The 20,853-nt window shown below is 41.3% G+C and overlaps 1 protein-coding gene across 2 annotated transcripts in view; it reads left to right on the forward strand.

Moving 5' to 3' along the window:
* Positions 1–287: 287 nt before the first annotated feature.
* The window catches only part of ptdss1b (phosphatidylserine synthase 1b), a 26,462-nt gene continuing 5,896 nt past the window's right edge, over positions 288–20,853 (forward strand). Inside the window, exons 1-9 of one of the 2 annotated variants that reach the window (XM_079829603.1) lie at positions 288–563; positions 1,706–1,797; positions 1,996–2,040; positions 2,126–2,250; positions 3,277–3,435; positions 8,913–9,064; positions 10,657–10,798; positions 11,616–11,728; positions 14,169–14,234. In XM_079829603.1, coding sequence (XP_079685729.1) covers positions 373–563; positions 1,706–1,797; positions 1,996–2,040; positions 2,126–2,250; positions 3,277–3,435; positions 8,913–9,064; positions 10,657–10,798; positions 11,616–11,728; positions 14,169–14,234 — 1,085 coding nt within the window. In that variant the 5' untranslated portion in view covers positions 288–372. The remainder of the gene's footprint in view (positions 564–1,705; positions 1,798–1,995; positions 2,041–2,125; positions 2,251–3,276; positions 3,436–8,912; positions 9,065–10,656; positions 10,799–11,615; positions 11,729–14,168; positions 14,235–20,853) is intronic. The other variant, XM_079829602.1, reaches the window with a different exon arrangement.

The following is a 20,853-nucleotide window of genomic DNA, read 5'->3' on the forward strand; positions in this document are numbered from 1 at the left end:
ATTTTTAGTGACTGGATTCGATTGGATTTGGGTTTTAGATTCAGATCAGATTAAACTGATTTTAGACTGGATTGAATCAGATGAAGAACAAACAGAGCATTTCTAACGTGAACTTCTGAACTTCCCCATCATAAATCCGTCAGCAGTCAGGCCAGGAGATGGTGGTGTCGCTCATCTTTCCTCCAGCCAACACCCACGAGCCCAGAGCAACCCCGCCTGAAACAGAGCCCTGCAAATGGGAGAAGCTCTTATAGCCTCCTGCCTTTACCCAGCCAATGAAGTCAGTCGACTGAGATAGGGCGGTGAGAGCCACTCGACCCGCTCAACTCTGCTGAAGTTCGGTCAGAGGAAGCCGCAGCGCCGGCGGTGTGGATGAGACTCACCATGGCGCCCAGTCAGGGGTCCAGGATGCTCAGCAAAGATGATGCCAATTATAAACTTCACTTTCGGATGATTAACGAGCAACAAGTGGAGGATATCACCCTTGACTTCTTCTACAAACCGCACACCATTACTTTACTGTCGTTCACCGTCGTCAGCATAATGTACTTTGCGTTTACCAGGTGAGTAAACAGCACACCTGTCACAGCATCTCACCAGACAATCACTTATTTCAAGTTTTAAATGTTATGATGTTTTATTACAGTGTTGCCAAAGCAGTTCAGTGTGTGTGTAACAACTGCTTTTGGACGTAAAGTTATTTGAAATACTTAAAAATTACAATTTAAATGAGTTTATTTGATTGACACACAACCTAAGGGTCACAATTTTAAGCTTTTTTTTTATTTTTTTAACGCTGCTTATTTATTTAAACAAGTAATACAAATATGTATTGTTTTATTATTTCAATATTTGGACTGTCATTTTTTACTTTAAGTCACACAAAAACTCATCAAAAAAATTATTTTTTGTTCAGGAATTTTCACTGTATTTTTGAATGACTGTGTGATCATTTTTAATCTTGGTAAGATAATTTTTTTTTCCTGAAGAAAGACAAACATAAACAGTGCTGAAAGCCGAAGTATTAAATGTAATGGCTGTATATTTACTGAGTATGACAGAGGGGGGTCAAATTAAAGACAATTTTCAGAGATTTGGAGCCAGGCTTTGGTTTTTGACCTCTAAAAAATGTGTAAAATTGACTCATGGAGCCACATTAAGATCTCCATATCTCTGGGATCGAACCATCGAGGGCCTTTAAAATGGAGATCCCAAAAGAAAAGTTTACTAAGAACCAGAATCTAAGAGGATATTCAAATATCTTTAATACTTTTTGAGTTACGCGCATGCAAACTTGGCGCAAAAACACAAAAACTGCTTTTTTCCCATTTTTGAGCGATCACCGTTTGCATATAATGCAACGAAGATTGCCAAAGTCAACAGATTTTACTAATATACTTACCAATCTCTGTGTAGAAATAAAATAATGATGCTGCCATCTTTCTAAAGTCATTTTTACAACACTGTAATTTGGCTGCAAAGCGTTATTTTGACCCCCCTCTACAAAACAGTGGATACATCTGTGACATTTAATATTTGGGCTTTCTTCTTCATTTATGCATTTCTTTGACCCACTAGTGTCTCAGTGAGTCTAACACAACACTGGTCTATGTGATTCTCCATTCATTTGCCACGCCAGTGACATTGTGAAAGGTTGCGGTTTCATCTGATATGTTATCTGTACATCATGTTTTTCTTATGGCAGGGATGATGGTGATTCTGATAATAACCTGCGTGTGGGTTTCCTGCTGGTCGTGTCTTTCTTTCTTGTTATCAGTATTCTTACCTTCCCCAACGGTACAGTCATTCTTCAAATAGTCTTTAACTGAGTTCTTTCATTATTTACTCACCCTCATGTCTTTCTTTCTTCCATGGAACACAAATATTCACATCTCATTGAAATCTCAGGCTACTACTTAAACCTCTCTAAGTAAATCATACATATAGGAACGACTTTTAATATATTTGATTGCTACTTTTCCCCTTTTTCTTTAGGTCCTTTCACAAGACCACACCCTGCAATATGGCGCATGGTTTTTGGTGAGTGTTTTCCTTTGTGTTGACTTATCAGCAGCTCTGTTGACTCGACCTCCAATGCCTTGATTTATTGGCGTTTTTCTTTCAGGTCTCAGTGTCCTTTACTTCCTCTTCCTGGTGTTCCTCATCTTCCTGAACCTGGATCAGGTGAAGACGCTGTTGTATTGGCTCGACCCCAATCTGCGTTACGCCACACGAGAAGCAGATGTCATGGTGAGCTTTTTAATTGCGTTGTTTTTGCTATACCGTTTCCATGAGAGGCTGGACATGGGCTCAACAATGCTTAGGTAGGTGGGACGTGTCAAAGTCACATCCACATGGATGGAGAACCCAAGGTTTCCCAGCAGAACATTGCCCAAAGCATCACTGCCATCATTTTCTGTACAGCATTATGGGTAATGTAGTTTTTCGCCACGAATTCCACTGTTAAATGCGATTATTTTAAAAGCTAATAATGTGGGCTGACATCTTCAACAAAAGCCAACACCATCGATTAACAACCTCGTAGCTCACAGTAGGGCTGTCTTTAAAGGTTTATAAGTTATCGTTAAAAATCAATTTCCCTATGGAGAAAATGAATGGATTATGAATTACGTCCGGGCGGGACTGTTGTGCTCTAATGACTAAATAAAATAAACGAGTGTGTTCAATGCAGTGCTATGTTAGTTTTATTAATATTCTGAATTGGCTATTATTTTTAGTTTAATCTATTTAGGTTTAATTAATTTTTCCAGTTTTGGTACATTTTAGTGTTTATTTATTTCAAGTTAATAATTTTAGTACCGAGGCAACATTTCTAATTTTTTTTTTTTAAACTAATATTACAAATTTATTTCAGCTTTATTTCAATTAACAGAAATGTTTTTAAATGTTTAGTCCATGATTAATAACCCTAGTGTCATATAATCTGTGATTTCCTGCCTTTGTGTATGGCTCCATGACAATCGTATTCATTTGTATAATTAGACATACTTAGATTATGTCTGAGTTGTGTAGTTTAAAGCCCTCCCTTAAGAGCGTGTGTTTCTAATCCAGTGAGTTATGATGAGTTACTGTATAGAGATAATGCCAGCTTTCTGTAAGACGTTCAGCCAATAGGATTAGTTGGATCTCCGTCCATTGACTCCATGTCCTTCCCTGAAATCTGATTTGATGTTAAAGTTTTAACAAAGGGAAGAACAGCTTTGGTGTTTATTGTACAATCCTTTGACTTATTTATTTGAATCCCATTTTGTTCAGGAGTATGCGATAAACTGTCACGTGATCACATGGGAGCGAATCATGAGTCACTTTGACATCTTTGCCTTTGGCCATTTCTGGGGCTGGGCTATGAAAGCTCTGCTCATCCGCAGCTATGGCCTTTGCTGGACCATCAGCATCACATGGGAGCTCACAGAGGTAATGCACTTCATATAACTCCCATGAATACAGCCATTGCTGCTGATATGGCATTAAATCAAAAATTTTTTTAAAAAAATTCACTTTTATATATATTTAATTTTTAATGTCTGCATTATTTGATAAAAAAAATACTGTAATATTGTGAAACATTATTACAAATTAAAAATATAGCTGCAAGCAGCAATACCGGGGCCAAGCGCAACAGAAGCAAATAAGGAAACTAGCAGCAGACCGACTGAAAAAATGAGTGAAGACAATTTTAAAACCCTACATTAAAGCTACACTGTGTGATATTTTCCCCCATCTAGTGGTGAAAAGGTATATGACCATCCAGTGAATATTAGTTTCTGTTCCTCTCAATTCCGATTTTTGTTTTAACTTCTACGGTGGCCGATTTAGTCCAAGATTAACATGGCTTCCAGTTCGACCTCGTCCACATTCGACACGGTGCCATCGAGTGTTAAAACGCCAAAGGCGAAGCTTGAATTTACGGGTATGTCCCTCTTTGGCTAATGTACTTTCAAGATGGAGGAGCAACATGGCGACCGGCATTCGAACCCCTCACCCGTATGTGTTTTCAATGGCATATTATAAACTTACGAGAATACTTTATTACTTGAAAGAAGTAAATATACATTAATGAGCACATATATTTTTGAAAGAACTAAGTTTTTTTAGCTAAGAATAAACTAAAAAAGTTACACAGTGTAGCTTTAAAACATTGAGTTGTATAGAGCCAATGTCATTTTGTTTAATTATAGCGCCACCAAGAGGCACAATCCCACCATTTGTATATGTGTCCTCGGAGTGAGCCCATACATGTGTGTGTCAATTTTGGTGAAAATATCTAATTTCGTTTTGGAATTATAGACATTTATATGAAAAAGCACGTAATAAATGACTGACACCTGACTTTGATTGGATTTTACTGCCCCTTACTATCAATATTTTGACTTTTGGGCATTAGTGTTTAGCTATCGACCTATCTTTCCGAACTTCTGACGCTGGTTTCGTCTCAATGGGACTAGCGGTTTCGAAGATTTCAGCTAACGTTTTATAAACGCTAAATTACAACACTGCACAAACCGTAAGCCGAAACCTGGTAGTCTGGTATCGTTGGACTCCGCAACGATTCAGGAGACAAAAAAAGTTACTCCCATGAAAATAAGTCAATCACACCCAAAGTTATAAACATTTGGGGGGAAAAGTTCTCCACTAGGTGGCGCTGTAATCCGTGTATCATTCGTTCAGTCGATTTTTGATTTAATATTGAAAGTTGAAAAATGAGAAAACAGCTTGTTTTTCGTTTTTTCGTTTTTTTCTCAGAAAAACGAAAAACGAGATTTCGACTTGATTTTTCGTTTTTCGTTCAGAGGTAGAAAAATTAATAAACAGTTTGAATATTCGATTTCTGCACATGGGCGGGAATTATACGCCCCTTTCTGCTGATTGGTCAGCCGAAGATCAAACTATTCCGTCATCGGTTCTTCCTCGGTTCCGCACAGCAGAATAAAAGTCACGCGCTTCTGCAGCTGTACGGATTCTTAACGGGTTTATTGCAACTACATTTCATATTTTTCTCATCAAACAACCAGACTAACGAATGGCTCGACACAACCCGTCCCGGGGCAGAGCCCAGACAGGGCTTTCTTCTGTGTAGCCCAGCGGTTTTAGTCCAGGAAAGTGCAAGGGGTCCGCAAAATAATTTGCTATATCCTACCATATTTTCCGGATTGTAAAGTCACGTTTTTTTTATCATGAAACATGCCGTGATTTATTCCAAAGTGACTTATATAATGCATTTAACGTCAAATTTCGAAATGTTGACTTTTTAAAGTAGGCGCGTCCAGTATTCGCTGTAGCCTATTTTAGTTCATGTTGTGCGTTTTACATTTTACACGTTACTACATTTTGTAGTCATTTTAAATGTACACAAATAAAATAAATATTTTACTGTTTCGAATGAGGAAAAAATTAAGTGATAGCACCGGCGACTCGCTAGATCACATAACATATAAAAAGTTTGGTTTATTTTAATTTGTCTGTTGTACAGGCTGTGCAAGTCAGTACTTACTGTTATTCCAAACTCATATCTCTGCATGTGAAGATGCCGATTTAGCCTATGGGACTGGACTGGACTGAAATACGAAGCCTTCTTTACATAAATAGTATAATAGCATCCAAATGTTACATTGCAAATATGGAAACCGAATGAAAGATGCACGAGCGACGAGCCCACTGTCGATATGTTTCAATTCAAATAAATTAATTTAGGCTTGGTGTTTAAACTAAATTTTGTTTGTAATAAATGGCATAATATATAGACTATTTTATATAGGCTAGGCTTCTATGTATATTTTTATTATATGGCTAGGCCTACTTGTATTTTTCATTCTTGTTGTTTTCTGAATACCATTAATTTAAGGATTTGTCATACAGTGATGGGAAGTAAAATAGCCTACACATAAATAGCATAGCCTACGTGTTAATAGTGTTTATAATGTTAATGTTGTATTTTATTTACCGGTATTTTTCTGAATGTAGCCTATGCTATCCTATGTTTCTCTCTCAACATGACCCGGCGTGTGAATTACACTCGGTGCGACTTTTCTGGCAAATACGGTCAATTATAAAATATGCTTTATTATTACAAAATGCATACGATGCGTTAGGCTATACACTGTGTTAATTATCCCCACCCACATTTGGGCTTAATCACTGTAATGTCCTGTTCGCATTTGCTCTTTTTATTTAGGCCTATTTATTTTTTAAAGCGGATGCAAATATAGCCTATCGTAAGAAGAACATAATCCATATCCTATGCAACTCGTGCTATATATTCCAAGCGCTCTGAAGGTATAGTACTGGTTTGAGAAACAAACCGAAATGGCAAGTTATTACATGCTTTAATGAAAATCTTTTGGGATGAATTTTAATAAAACATAAATCATAAAAAAAGAAGAGTAGCCTATGTATTTTAATATCTCTGTTCTCCGGTTTTTCTGATAGATAGATATAGATATATATTTAATATTTACTTAACCAAGGTAGGCTGTGACAGTATACTGCCAGCTGATGCAAAGAGGTGAATAATATCTACACAGAAGAAAGCCCTGTCTGGGCTCTGCCCCGTCCCTTTATGGGTTGTGTCGAGCCATTCGTTAGTCTGGTTGTTTGATGAGAAAAATATGAAATGTAGTTGCAATAAACCCGTTAAGAATCCGTACAGCTGCAGAAGCGCGTGACTTTTATTCTGCTGTGCGGAACTGAGGAAGAACCGATGACGGAAAAGTTTGATCTTCGGCTGACCAATCAGCAGAAAGGGGCGTATAATTCCCGCCCACGTGTAGAAATCGAATATTTAAACTGTTTATTAATTTTTCTACCTCTGAACGAAAAACGAAAAATCAAGTCGAAATCCCTTTTTTGTTTTTCTGAAAAAATATTATATCAAAAATCGACTGAACGAATGATACACGGATTCGCTGTTCTCCACTAGGTGGCGCTGGTGACGAACTTCTCAGGCTCCTTCAGGGCATCGTGCTGATGACCCATGCCGAGTTTTGTAACAGTCCGTTCATATGTTCATAAAATACAGCATTTTAGCACATAATTCAAAATGGCCGACAGCCAAAATGGCCAATATGGTAAAAGTGGATATGAGTAGACTTATCATGACGTCCCGAATCTAAGGAGACCACTTTTATATGGCAAAAATAGCCATTTTTCGTATCTTCGGACCAGTAGGTGGCATGTTGCCTCAGGTGATGCTTGTGATGGCATGTACCAAGTTTGGTTTGAATACGATAAAGCGTTGCGGAGCTATAGCCTTAAGTGTATATTTGCAACCGCTACGTGAAATGTTTGTGCGTTTATCGAAAACGATTTGACGAATCAACTTGAATTCCTTAACTTTTTGTCGGCATGGTCTGACGATGATCCATTTTCGTGAAAATCAGAGCAACGGCCTAGGAAGAGTTCGCAAAAGTAGGTTTTTCGGTTAATAAAAAATTGCGGGAAAATTTTAATGATGGAAAATGACGTTATATGATGCAATCAAATCGGCTTGAGCCAAGGAATCAGAAGAAACAAGAATTATGTTTCTAGCCCTTATGGTTAAAAAGTTATTAGCATAAACATGAGTGCAACTTTGGACAGGTGGTGGCGCTAGAGAGATTGAGTTAGAGACTCATGATTTGCTGTAGTGACAGTTGGGACTATCCTCTATCTGTGTGCCAAATGTCATAACTTTTGTAACATTATAAATGTCTTTACTGTCACTTTTGACTAATTTAATGCATCCTTGCTGAATAAAAGTGGAATATTTAGTCTATCTGTGAATGCTTTTTGGATATGATTTTTGATTCATGAGTGGGTGGGTGTCTTTCCCAATCGAATACCTTTGAAATTAAAAAAATGCTGCTGATGCAATAGTGCAGATTATGCAACTTCCTCAGATGCTTAGTAATAGAATGATTGTTAAGGACATTTGAATGCACCCTGATAACATCGTATGGAGTAATAATTTGTATGTATGACTGTGGGTTTTATTGATTTGAGGGAAGCTTGTTTATGAGTTGAAACCATTAAAGGGATAGTTCAGCCAGTGAAATGTTTATGTTGATCTGCTGACCCCCAGGGCATCAAAGATGTAGGTGTGTTTGTTTCTTCAATAGAACACAATTGAAGATTTTTAATAGTGTGATAGTCGTATAATGATGTCAATGGGGAGATTTTAGAGCAATGAGAGTAAAAACACAGACATACGAATCCTTATTAAACCCTGCGGCTCGTGGGACACATTGATGTCTTAAGACATGAAACCATCGCTTTCTGCGAGAAACCCAACAGTATTTGTTATTTTTGTACCTCTTATCAGACGAATTTCATCTAGTTTTCCCAGCGCCATAACTTCCGGCGAATAAGGTCAAAATACCGGCATGATCATAGATATATATACGTAGATGCCTCATTCGACCGATCCGCGCAGGCACTAATGAGGAATCTATGTTTATATCTATGATCGTGCCGGTATTTTGACCTTCTTCGCCGGAAGTTATGGCGCGGGGACGGCTGATGCAGAGCCATAGAAAAAAATGCAATACATTTTTAAATATGGATATTTTTCTTACACAAACGCATCGATTCGCTTCAGAAGGCCTTTATTAACACCCGGAGCCGCGTGGAGCAGTTATATGACGGACAGATGCATTTTGTTTTGGACTTCAAAAACAGAGCAACCATTATAAAGCTTGGATTAGCCAGAACATTTTTAATATAACGATTTTATTCGTCTGAAAGAAGAATGTCATACACACCTCGGATGACTTGAGGGCGAGTAAATCATGGGCTTATTTTCATTTTTGGGTGAACTATCCCTTTAAGTGACCTCCTTATCACTAATGTGAAAACCACCAAGATTGTTAGAGGGCTTAATATAACCTCTCTCTTCTCGTTCTTCCTTCCTCATTCAGTTGTTCTTCATGCACCTCCTGCCAAACTTTGCAGAGTGTTGGTGGGATCAAGTCATTCTTGACATCCTGTTGTGCAATGGAGGGGGGATTTGGCTCGGCATGACAGTTTGTCGCTTTTTAGAGATGCGCACCTACCACTGGGCCAGTATTAAGTAAGCTCTTCCCATTAATCTGTGTCTGAAACCAACACTTGTAATAATAGACTTTATAACCACACAGTAAAACAAGTCTAATCACATCCGCTTGACTTGAGTTCCTCCAGCGAGGAGTTCATCTCCATATCAGAGTCACTGTTTCTGAAATGCCTCCATTGTTCAATATTCCTCATTATAATAATAAAGCAGAATAAAGGGGCGGGGCCTGGTTGAGTTAGTAGTGTGTTGAAACTGCCGGTGATGGTTATGGAACTGAACAGAGCAGTATATTATTGACCGTCATTGTTAATGCAATTCCATTTACTGCCACTAGTGCGGCAGAAATTACACTCACTTAACCGTTAAAGGGTTAGTTCACCCAAAAATGAAAATTCTGTCATTAATTACTGACCCTCATGTCGTTCGACACCCGTCAGACCTCCGTTCATCTTCAGAACACAAATGAAGATATTTTAGTGTAAATCTGATGGCTCTGAAAGGCCTCCATTGGCACAATGGCACTTTACACTCTCAAGACCCTTAAAAGCTACTAAAGACGTCGTTACAAAGTCCATCTCACTACAGTGGTTCTACAATAACTTTATGAATCGGCGAGAATAGTTTTTGTGCGCAAAAAACCCCTAAATAACGACTTCTATATTGATGACGATTTCAAAACACATGAAGCTTCGAAGTGTTATGAATCAGTGAGTCGATTCATGATTCGGATCGCGTGTCAAACCGACAAACTGTTGAAATTTGGCGATTCAAACCACTGAGTCGACTCACTGATTCATAACGCTCCAAACCGCTGAATCGACTCACTGATTCATAACGCTCCAAACCGCTGAATCGACTCACTGATTCATAACACTCCAAACCGCTGAATCGACTCACTGATTCATAACACTCCAAACCGCTGAATCGACTCACTGATTCATAACGCTCCAAACCGCTGAATCGACTCACTGATTCATAATGCTCCAAACCGCTGAATCGACTCACTGATTCATAACGCTTCAAAGCTTCATGAGGCCGTGTTTTGAAATCGTCATCACTATATAAGTCGTTATTTAGGGGTTTTTTGCGCACAAAAACTATTGTCGCCGATTCATAAAGTTATTGTAGAACCACTGTAGTGAGATGGACTTTGTAACGACGTCTTTAGTACCTTTTAAGGGTCTTGAGAGTGTAAAGTGCCATTGAGCCAATGGAGGCCTTTCAGAGCCATCAGATTTACACTAAAATATCTTCATTTGTGTCTGAAGATGAACGGAGGTCTGACGGGTGTCCAACGACATGACACTGGGTCAGTAATTAATGACAGAATTTACATTTTTGGGTGAACTAACCCTTTAATGCCTATCACCTATATAAAAGAAAAGCATGTGAGAATAATTATTAACTTACAGTAGTTACACACACCCACATTCACACCCTCCATGATTGCATTGAGTTCAGATGTAGAGATTAGCTATCTGTGTTAACTCCAAACCTGTTTTGGCCTACATTCTTTGTTGTATCAGGCGATCCAGGGTTTGCAGGTCACTGGGGTGGTGCACTTCATGTGTTACAGGATTATTCTAAAGCAGTGTTTTGTATGTGTTCAGGGATATTCACACCACCTCAGGCAAGCTGAAACGGGCCGTCATGCAGTTCACTCCAGCCAGCTGGACTTATGTGCGCTGGTTTGACCCCAAATCCTCATTTCAGAGGGTGGCTGGAGTCTACCTCTTCATGATAATATGGCAGGTGTGTGATGCTTCAGTAATACACGTTTTCTGATGATTATCTAAAACATTATTAATGACCCCAAACTCGCAACCGAATCAATCCAAAATCACAGCCAATCAGAAGAGCGTGTGGGCGGAGTCTCTCTGCAAGAGCACTGCGCTCACAACCACATCAATCCAAAATCACAGCCAATCAGAAGAGCGTGTGGGCGGAGTCTCTCTTCAAGCGCACTGCACTCACAACCAGATAAATCCAAAATCACAGCCAATCAGAAGCGCGTGTGGGCGGAGACTCTCTGCAAGAGCACTGCACTCGCAACCAGATCAATCCAAAATCACAGCCAATTAGAAGAGTGTGTGGGCGGAGTCTCTCTGCAAGAGCACTGCACTCACAACCAGATCAATCCAAAATCACAGCCAATCAGAAGAGTGTGTGGGCGGAGTCTCTCTGCAAGAGCACTGCACTCACAACCAGATCAATCCAAAATCACAGCCAATCAGAAGAGCGTGTGGGCGGAGTCTTTTTGCAAGCGCACTGCACTCACAACCAGATCAATCCAAAATCACAGCCAATCAGAAGAGCGTGTGGGCGGAGTCTCTCTGCAAGAGCACTGTACTCACAACCAAATCAATCCAAAATCAAAGCCAATCAGAAGAGTGTGTGGGCGGAGTCAGACTTTGCCTTTCATACTGTTAAATAAGCTCTAAAAAAGTTACGAAATATGAAATTGCCCAATACATCCAAAAGGATGTAAACAAACATAATCACATATTCAGCATTTATGCATCTTTTGTGTTTTGCTCACGTTTATCCTCTGTTTTTTCCCTCCCAACAGCTCACAGAGTTGAACACGTTTTTCCTGAAGCACATCTTCGTGTTCCAGGCCTCTCATCCTCTCAGCTGGGGCCGGATCCTCTTCATCGGGATCATCACGGCCCCCACAGTGCGGTAATGTTCAGTTGCCTTTATCTGTGTTCCAGCATAATCCCTCGAAACAAACCTTTCTCTGTGCAGACGCAGATAAAGGGGCGGGGCCTGGTTGAGTTAGTTAGTAGTGTGTTGAAACCATAGACTGTAAACAAATATGGACGTAGTGTCCGTGACGTCACCCGTAGGATTCTGAAGAGCAGTTTTGAAGCGTAAAGTATAGGGTCGAGCCCTTATTATTATTATTATTATTATTATAACTTAAAATGGGCAAAGAGGCGGGACGTGGGCGGAGCTGAGGTGACGTGATGACTAACAGACAGCAGACAAACGGCAATCCACCTGTCACTCAAAGTGGCCACGCCCTTAATTATGCAGAACTTTAAGGCTTTATATAATGTAAACGAATGATTTATAAATAAATTCACCCCCCTCACAGTCGTCATGAAGGGCAAAATTAGCCGTATAGACCAAAACCACAATCTGTCCCAGACTGTAAACATGTGTTCTTCTGCTGTAAAGTTGGCCATTTTAACATGAGCTCAATGAGATTCTGCTCCTTCTGGAGTCTGCCTCTAGTGGCCAGTCCATGAACTGCAGTTTAACTCACTTCCATATCGGCTTTAAGAGAAACTGCGGGAGGAGTCGATTGGTTGAAACTGCTGGTGTCATCGTGTCCTCCTGTGAAATAGTGTCCGCTTAGGACCCAACGTGGTAATGCCTGATCAAAATGGGAGCAATAACATGCCTAACTTATTGTAAATTATTTCAATTGATAAACTAACTAATAATACCAATACAAAATCATAACATAGTAATAAAAAAACACTAATTTACAGAACAGGTGCACAAAATAAATACAACAGGATTTCTTTTTTAATCGTATAAACATTCAAGCGGGGCTTTTAAGTAGGGCTGTAACGTTTGACCAAAAATAAAAACCTCGATTAATTGAACATTTTACCTCGATTACGATTAATGAACGATTATTTTGCTCTTCTTTTTTTTTTTGCCCTCATAAGGTTTTTGAGTAAGTTCACTGATAAGGTTTTTACTGTAAATATTTTCTACTATTAAAAGTGGAATTTTTTTTTCTAATGAAAAAGTGCATTTCTTTGTGATTTTAACATACTTGAAGGAAACGGTTGACTTTCAGCAGTTATTGTCTATGGGGAAGATTTCTGCTTGTTGTACATCAGATACAGATAAATTAGCACAGTAGGCCTACATTACATTTATTTGAATGCATTAATGAGAGAGTGATTGTGTGTGTGTGAATTACTCATTACCGTCTCTATTCATTATGAAGCTGTGGATTGTACTTACTGCAAAGGTATTCAAATGTATGCCTATAACGGTTGAGTTTCTGAGCTACTTTAGTGACTTTACTTTAGTCACAGGACGGCGTTGATCCTGCGTTTCTGCGCGCGATCTTCACGTGATGTGCGAGCTTCTGTCTGAGTGTTTGTGTGTCACAATATATCAGGCATTAGTTCAACATAATACACATCTGATGGTCTAAAATCGCTTTAATATGCAAACCGGCAGGCCTTAAAACACATACAAATGAGACACATACAAAGCTTTGTGAGGACTTTTGTTTCGATTATTTTTCGATTAATCGTACAGCCCTACTTTTAAGATGTAGGGTACGTGCAAAGTGGTGTGTAAACTAAAACTAACTAAAAAAACATTAAGAACGAGATATGCTTGATTTCACAACTTAGCTTCGGTTATATACTAGTGTATGAAACATATGCTTTGCAAGACGTTAAAGACTATTTTAACACAATTTAAACGACAAAAATCAAAACGTGATCAAACTGTAATCAGGTTCTGAACAGATTACCCATTAAAAGTTCTTTCAGCCAATAGAATCGCTCTGGGATCCTAAGCGGACACTATTTCACAGTAGGATTTCTCACCAGTTATGCTTAGGGGCGGGACATTTCCCAAACACCAACAGACCGCTCCAGCCGACCAATCAGGGCACAGTGTGCTTTTCAGAAGGCGGGGCTTCATAGAGACAGGAACTAAACAGAGCGTTACTGACAGACTGGGAAGAGAGGAGCCGCAACAATGGAGAATATGAGGAAATAATCAAGAAAACAAAATCAGGACATTGCATATAATACGTCTCGTCCCCTTCAAGAGATTAATTTTGCAGTATTTTTTTTGTTTGTTTTTACTTTGGTTCTCTAAAGATCAGAATCATTATCGGTCCAAAACCTGGTGTACTAAAACAAAAGCTTTTCCTGGAAAGGCAGGACATGGGAGCAACAACTGAGGATCACGAGAACGCCTGTTATTTCATTTATGGAGATTATTATTTATTTATTTATTGTGGAATATAGTATAATTATTCTAAAAAAACAAATTTTGGATAATGATGTTTGGCAGGTGTTTACACATTCATCCATTGATCTGTATGTATAACTCATGACTTATCGTTTGGGTTTAGGCAATACTACGCATATCTAACAGACACACAATGCAAAAGAGTTGGAACACAGTGTTGGGTGTTTGGGTAAGTGCATGTTTATTTATCTAATGTAATACCTGTCGAAACAATAATTTTTTATATTTATAGTTTATACAGTAGTTTTTCCAGTTTGGATGTTCTGGCTCTTACAATCAGCAACAGACGATGACTTAAAGGGATAGTTCATCAAAAATGTAAATTCAGTTATTTACACTCATATCTGTGAGACTTAGAAGATATTCTGAGTGTTTTACATGGGCAGTGAAAGTCAGTGGGGTCTAATGTTGATTTGGACCCCACTGACTTTCATTAGCCACGTTTATATGCACACTTTTTTGTCATTCCGATTAAAATCATTCCGATTGAAAGATTCGGTGGACTGTTTACATGAGACGTTATCTGAACCAATATGGTGTTTACATGTGCTAATGCTTTTAATCGGAATCATTTTGTGACATAGATTTGTAGCGTTGCCAATTATAATAACTGCGACGTTCGTGGATCAATAGTTCTGTGTTGGTAATTTTTATATTTATTTATTTTTCTGTGGGCGGACATGCAGTAGTTTAACCTAATTGATGTCCTATACTTATGGCTATTTCAACAGCTGTGAATCATGAATGCGGAATCAAAATGAATTAAATTCATTTATTTTGAAAAAACACAAAATGAACAATACAATGCCCCTAAATTATTAATAAAAACATAGGATATACGATGAAACATGAATGAAAGCATTCAAGACGTGCTCCCCTTCATTACTAGATACATACTAAACGCATAAATATTTCAGATGATTAAGGAAAGATACCATAATCACAGAGGTAATAAATATTAACAAAAGTAATTAAAGACCGTGGGTAATGTTACTTAACCAATTTGAAGCAGTTGTTGAACTTTTTTATCCCCTTAACTGTCACCCCCCTTTTTGAGAATACACTATCCAAACTTAAATGGCTGTAAAACAAGACCAAACTTAGGTCTTTCTTGAATTAATCTGCAGACACTCTGCAGCTATTCAAAATATGAAAGTATGAAAAAGTTATGGAAGTTTAAATTTACTGTAAATAAAAAATACTGTACTAAATATTTTTCATTTTATATAAAATATATATATTTCCGAAAATGTTTTAATCTAAAATTACTATAAAATCAAAGCCATATGTCTAATCAAGTTTGAAGTTGATATCACAAAAATGTAAGTTCCCATGAGATTTTGTTTGTATCTAAAATATACCAAAAATAGCCACCGGGTGTCATTGAAATTCCATTGATTGTTTTTTGATGCATTTTCCTGTAAATTTCTGTCCAAATGTCACTTCCATCACAAAACGGTCACCAGATATGGAACCTTGAGCCTCAGACCTTTCCGACGATATGTGTTTTGTCAAGATTAGATAAGATTTTGATTATAAAGTAGTTAAAATACATATTGTAATATGAAACATGAAACCGCCCACTAGGGGGAGGAGCCAGCTAGAAGAATTTAAAGTACCATTTCCATGGTAACGCAATGTCCAATTTCAAAATGGTTTTCCCAGGATGAATTTTGAGTTCGTAAGCTTTCGAATGATACCTAATTTATGATAATTACTAAAATATATGATACGGAAAAAGGCGATCAAAAAAAGAGTGACAGTTAAGAGGTTAAATATAACTTAAGAGAAATGTCGACACGTCCTCTCCAGCAGCTTGAATGTTCCCTGTTGTCATGGCAACTCTCGACGGCCACCAGGACTTATACAGTTTTATTAAAGCTATTTATTATTTGTTGTAAAGTGTAAAAATCCCCTCAGAAAAATAAATTCTTCTGTCAGGCGCAGTTGAAGCCTATAGGACAAACGCTGTCAAGATGAGATGCTGTAGCCAGGCTATGTCTGTGTCATTATTCCAACATTATGTTCATAACTTGTTATGAGATAAAAAGTTAAACACCTCAGAAAAATGTACTTTCCTCTCTTGTCAACATTAGTCTGGTGTGAGCGTGACGTGTTGTAAATCACATCACAGAAAGACGTGCACTCACAGTAATCGGATCAGGTCGTTTACATGGTGGAATTTTTCATGTGATCGGTTCATGAAAAGGTTTATCCCACCCCTCTCAAACCCATTACAATTTCATTCGGTTTGGCCATTTTTATTCTGATTGAGGTGTTTGAGCATTTTCATTCGGATTGGACTTTTAAACCGATTACAGTGCTCCATGTAAACGCACCGATTGTATGGACGAGGAGCGAGCATGTGGGATATTGGCAAGAGGTTGAGACGATAATTAAAAGGAGGGTTAGCCCAACCCTACCACCCGAATACATTAGTGTCTTTTAAGGGTCTTGAGAGTGTAAAGTGCATTGTGCCAATGGAGGCCTTTCAGAGCATCAGATTTACACTAAAATATCTTCATTTGTGTTCTGAAGATGAACGGAGGTCTGACGGGTATCCAACGACATGAGGGTCAGTAATTAATGACAGAATTTTCATTTTTGGGTGAACTAACCCTTTAAATTATCTTAACTGTAGCACTTTGAGATTTATTCCAAATGTAAAGTGAAGTACAAATAAAATGTATTATTATTATTATTATTTATATAATTATTCTGTCTGTTTAATTGGGAACCTCACACTGGTATAGATAAAGAGACATTTAATACATCGCATAGGTTTTGGTTTAATCAACTGTTGACTTCCATCTCACCACAGCTGGTTTTGTCAGAATCAGCTGATTTGTGTCCCGAGAATCTTTCTTTTTCCAGTCGATTCTAAACAATGGAGGCATTTTCTCCAGCTCTGCCAGATTATTCCCACATAGAGTTAGTGAGAGTTAACAAACCGCACTGTTGTATTTACAAATCCTACAAGTCTGTAGAGGTTTGCCATTGTGCCTTAAACACACACAAAGGATTTTTTATTTTTATTGAAAGTTTTGTGTACATGCACTCTAAAAAATGCTGGGTTAAAAATAACCCAAGTTGGGTTGAAAATGGATAAAACCCAGCGAATGGGCTGTTCTAACCCAGCGAATAGTTTGTTTTAACGCAGTGGTTGGGTCAAATGTCTGCCCAACCACTGGGTTAAAAATGGCCAACCGCTGGGTTATAACAGCCCATTTGCTGGGTTAGAACAACCAAACCGCTGGGTTAGAACAACCTATTCACTGGGTTAGAACAGCCCAACCGCTGGGTTAGAACAACCCATTCACTGGGTTAGAACAGCCCAACCGCTGGGTTAGAACAACCCAAACGCTGGGTTAAAACAGCCCTTTCACTGGGTTAGAACAGCCCAACCGCTGAGTTAGAACAGCCCAACCGCTGGGTTAAAACAGCCCATTCACTGGGTTAGAACAGCCCAACCGCTGGGTTAGAACAACCCAACCGCTGAGTTAGAACAGCCCAACCGCTGGGTTAAAACAGCCCTTTCACTGGGTTAAAACAGCCCTTTCACTGGGTTAGAACAACCCAACCGCTGAGTTAGAACAGCCCAACCGCTGGGTTAAAACAGCCCTTTCACTGGGTTAGAACAACCCAACCGCTGAGTTTAAACAACCCAAGTGCTGTATTTGTCCCTTTTCAACCGACGTTGGGTTGTTTTTAACCCAGCATTTTTTAGAGTGTGGTTTTATAAATCCTGTAAGATGCCACAATGCAACAAAAATTATTTGGACTCTTTTAATAGACAGGAATAGTTTAACTAAAAATTATATTTCTGTTCTATGAAAATTCTCTTTTTTGTGCACGAAATAAGTCACCGCTCTTGGACCAGATTAACTTTGCAACAGATTTGCTCAGTCATTCTTTAAAATAATACCTCCATGGACTGCCACCTTAACGTGGTGGAGGGGTTTGAGTACCCGAATGACCCTAGGAGCTATGTTGTCCGGGGCTATATGCCCCTGGTAGGGTCTCCCAAGGCAAACAGGTCCTAGGTGACGGGTCAGACTAAGAGCAGTTCAAAAACCCCTTGTGATGACAAAAAGAAGGAGGACCGTGACGTCGCCCGGTATGGCGCAGCCGGGGCCCCACCCTGGAGCCAGGCCTGGGGTTGGGGCTCGTATGCGAGCGCCTGGTGGCCGGGCCTTCCCCCACGGGGTCCGGCCGGGCTCAGCCCGAAGGAGCGACGTGGGGACACCTTCCCGTGGGCCCACCACTCACGGGAGGGACCGTAAGGGGCCGGTGCAAAGCGAATCGGGCAGCAGTCGAAGGCGGGGGCCTAGACGACCCGATCCCTGGACACGGAAACTGGCTCTTGGGACATGGAATGTCACCTCGCTGGCGGGGAAAGAGCCTGAGCTTGTGCGTGAGGTTGAGAGGTTCCGACTAGAGATAGTCGGAATCACCTCCACGCATGGCTTGGGCTCTGGAACCACACTCCTCGAGAGAGGATGGACTCTTTACCACTCTGGAGTTGCCCATGGTGAGAGGCGGCGGGCTGGTGTGGGTTTGCTTATAGCCCCCCAGCTCTGCTGCCATGTGTTGGAGTTTACCCCGGTGAACGAGAGGGTCGTTTCCCTGCGGCTTCGGCTCGGGGATAGGTCTCTCACTGTTGTGTGTGCCTACGGGCCGAACGGCAGTGCAGAGTACCCGGCCCTCTTGGTGTCCCTGGGAGGGGTGCTGGAGAGTGCTCCGACTGGGGACTCCGTCGTTCTACTGGGGGACTTCAACGCCCACGTGGGCAATGACAGTGAAACCTGGAGGGGCGTGATTGGGAGGAACGGCCCCCCTGATCTGAACCCGAGTGGTGTTCAGTTATTGGACTTCTGTGCTAGTTACAGTTTGTCCATAACGAACACCATGTTCAAGCATAAGGGTGTCCATCAGTGCACATGGCACCAGGACACCCTAGGTCGTAGGTCAATGATCGACTTTGTGGTCGTTTCATCTGATCTGCGGCCGTATGTCTTGGACACTCGGGTGAAGAGAGGGGCGGAGCTGTCAACTGATCACCACCTGGTGGTGAGTTGGATCCGATGGCGGGGGAGGAAGCTGGATAGACTCGGTAGACCCAAACGTACTGTGAGGGTCTGCTGGGAACGTTTGGCCGAGTCTCCTGTCAGAGAGATCTTCAACTCCTGCCTCCGGCAGAGCTTCGACCGGATCCCGAGGGAGGCTGGAGATATTGAGTCCGAGTGGACCATGTTCTCCACCTCCATTGTCAAAGCGGCTGCTCGGAGCTGTGGACGCAAGGTCTCCGGTGCCTGTCGAGGCGGCAATCCCCGAACCCGGTGGTGGACACCGGAAGTAAGGGATGCCGTCAAGCTGAAGAAGGAGTCCTATCGGGCCTGGCTGGCTTGTGGGACTCCTGAGGCAGCTGACAGGTACCGACAGGCTAAACGGACTGCAGCCCGGGTGGTCGTGGAGGCAAAAACTCGGGCCTGGGAGGAGTTCGGTGAGGCCATGGAAAAAGACTATCGGCTGGCCTCGAAGAGATTCTGGCAAACCGTCCGGCGCCTCAGGAGGGGGAAGCAGTGCCCTACCAACGCTGTTTACAGTGGCGATGGGCGGCTGTTGACCTCGACTGGGGATGTTGTCGGACGGTGGAAGGAATACTTCGAGGATCTCCTCAATCCCGCCGTCACGTCTTCCATTGAGGAAGCAGAGGCTGGGGGCTCAGAGGAGGACTCGTCCATCACCCGGGCTGAAGTCACCGAGGTGGTCAAGAAACTCCTCGGTGGCAAGGCACCGGGGGTGGATGAGATCCGCCCTGAGTACCTCAAGTCTCTGGATGTTGTGGGGCTGTCTTGGCTGACACGCCTCTGCAGCATCGCGTGGCGGTCGGGGACAGTGCCTCTGGGATGGCAGACCGGGGTGGTGGTCCCTCTTTTTAAGAAGGGGGACCGGAGGGTGTGTTCCAACTATAGGGGGATCACACTTCTCAGCCTCCCCGGGAAAGTCTATGCCAGGGTACTGGAGAGGAGAATCCGGCCGATAGTGGAACCTCGGATTCAGGAGGAACAGTGTGGTTTTCGTCCTGGTCGCGGAACACTGGACCAGCTCTATACCCTCTACAGGGTGCTGGAGGGTTCATGGGAGTTTGCCCAACCAGTCCACATTTGTTTTGTGGATTTGGAGAAGGCATTCGACTGTGTCCCTCGCGGCGTCCTGTGGAGGGTGCTGGGGGAATATGGGGTCCGGGGTCCTTTACTGAGGGCTGTCCGGTCCCTGTATGACCGAAGCAGGAGTTTGGTCCGCATTGCCGGCAGTAAGTCAGACTTGTTCCCGGTGCATGTTGGACTCCGGCAGGGCTGCCCTTTGTCGCCGGTTCTGTTCATAATTTTTATGGACAGAATTTCTAGGCGCAGCCAAGGGCCGGAGGGTGTCAGGTTTGGGGACCACACGGTTTCGTCTCTGCTCTTTGCGGATGACGTTGTCGTGTTGGCCCCTTCTAACCAGGACCTTCAGCATGCATTGGGACGGTTTGCAGCCGAGTGTGAAGCGGCTGGGATGGGGATCAGCACCTCCAAATCCGAGGCCATGGTCCTCAGTCGGAAAAGGGTGGCTTGCCCACTCCAGGTTGGTGGAGAGTTCCTGCCCCAAGTGGAGGAGTTTAAGTATCTAGGGGTCTTGTTCACGAGTGAGGGGAGGATGGAACGGGAGATTGACAGACGGATCGGTGCAGCTTCTGCAGTAATGCGGTCGATGTACCGGTCTGTCGTGGTGAAGAAAGAGCTAAG

Source organism: Gobio gobio (genome assembly GCF_949357685.1).
Source record: "Gobio gobio genome assembly, chromosome: 11".
Lineage (NCBI taxonomy): Eukaryota > Metazoa > Chordata > Actinopteri > Cypriniformes > Gobionidae > Gobio > Gobio gobio.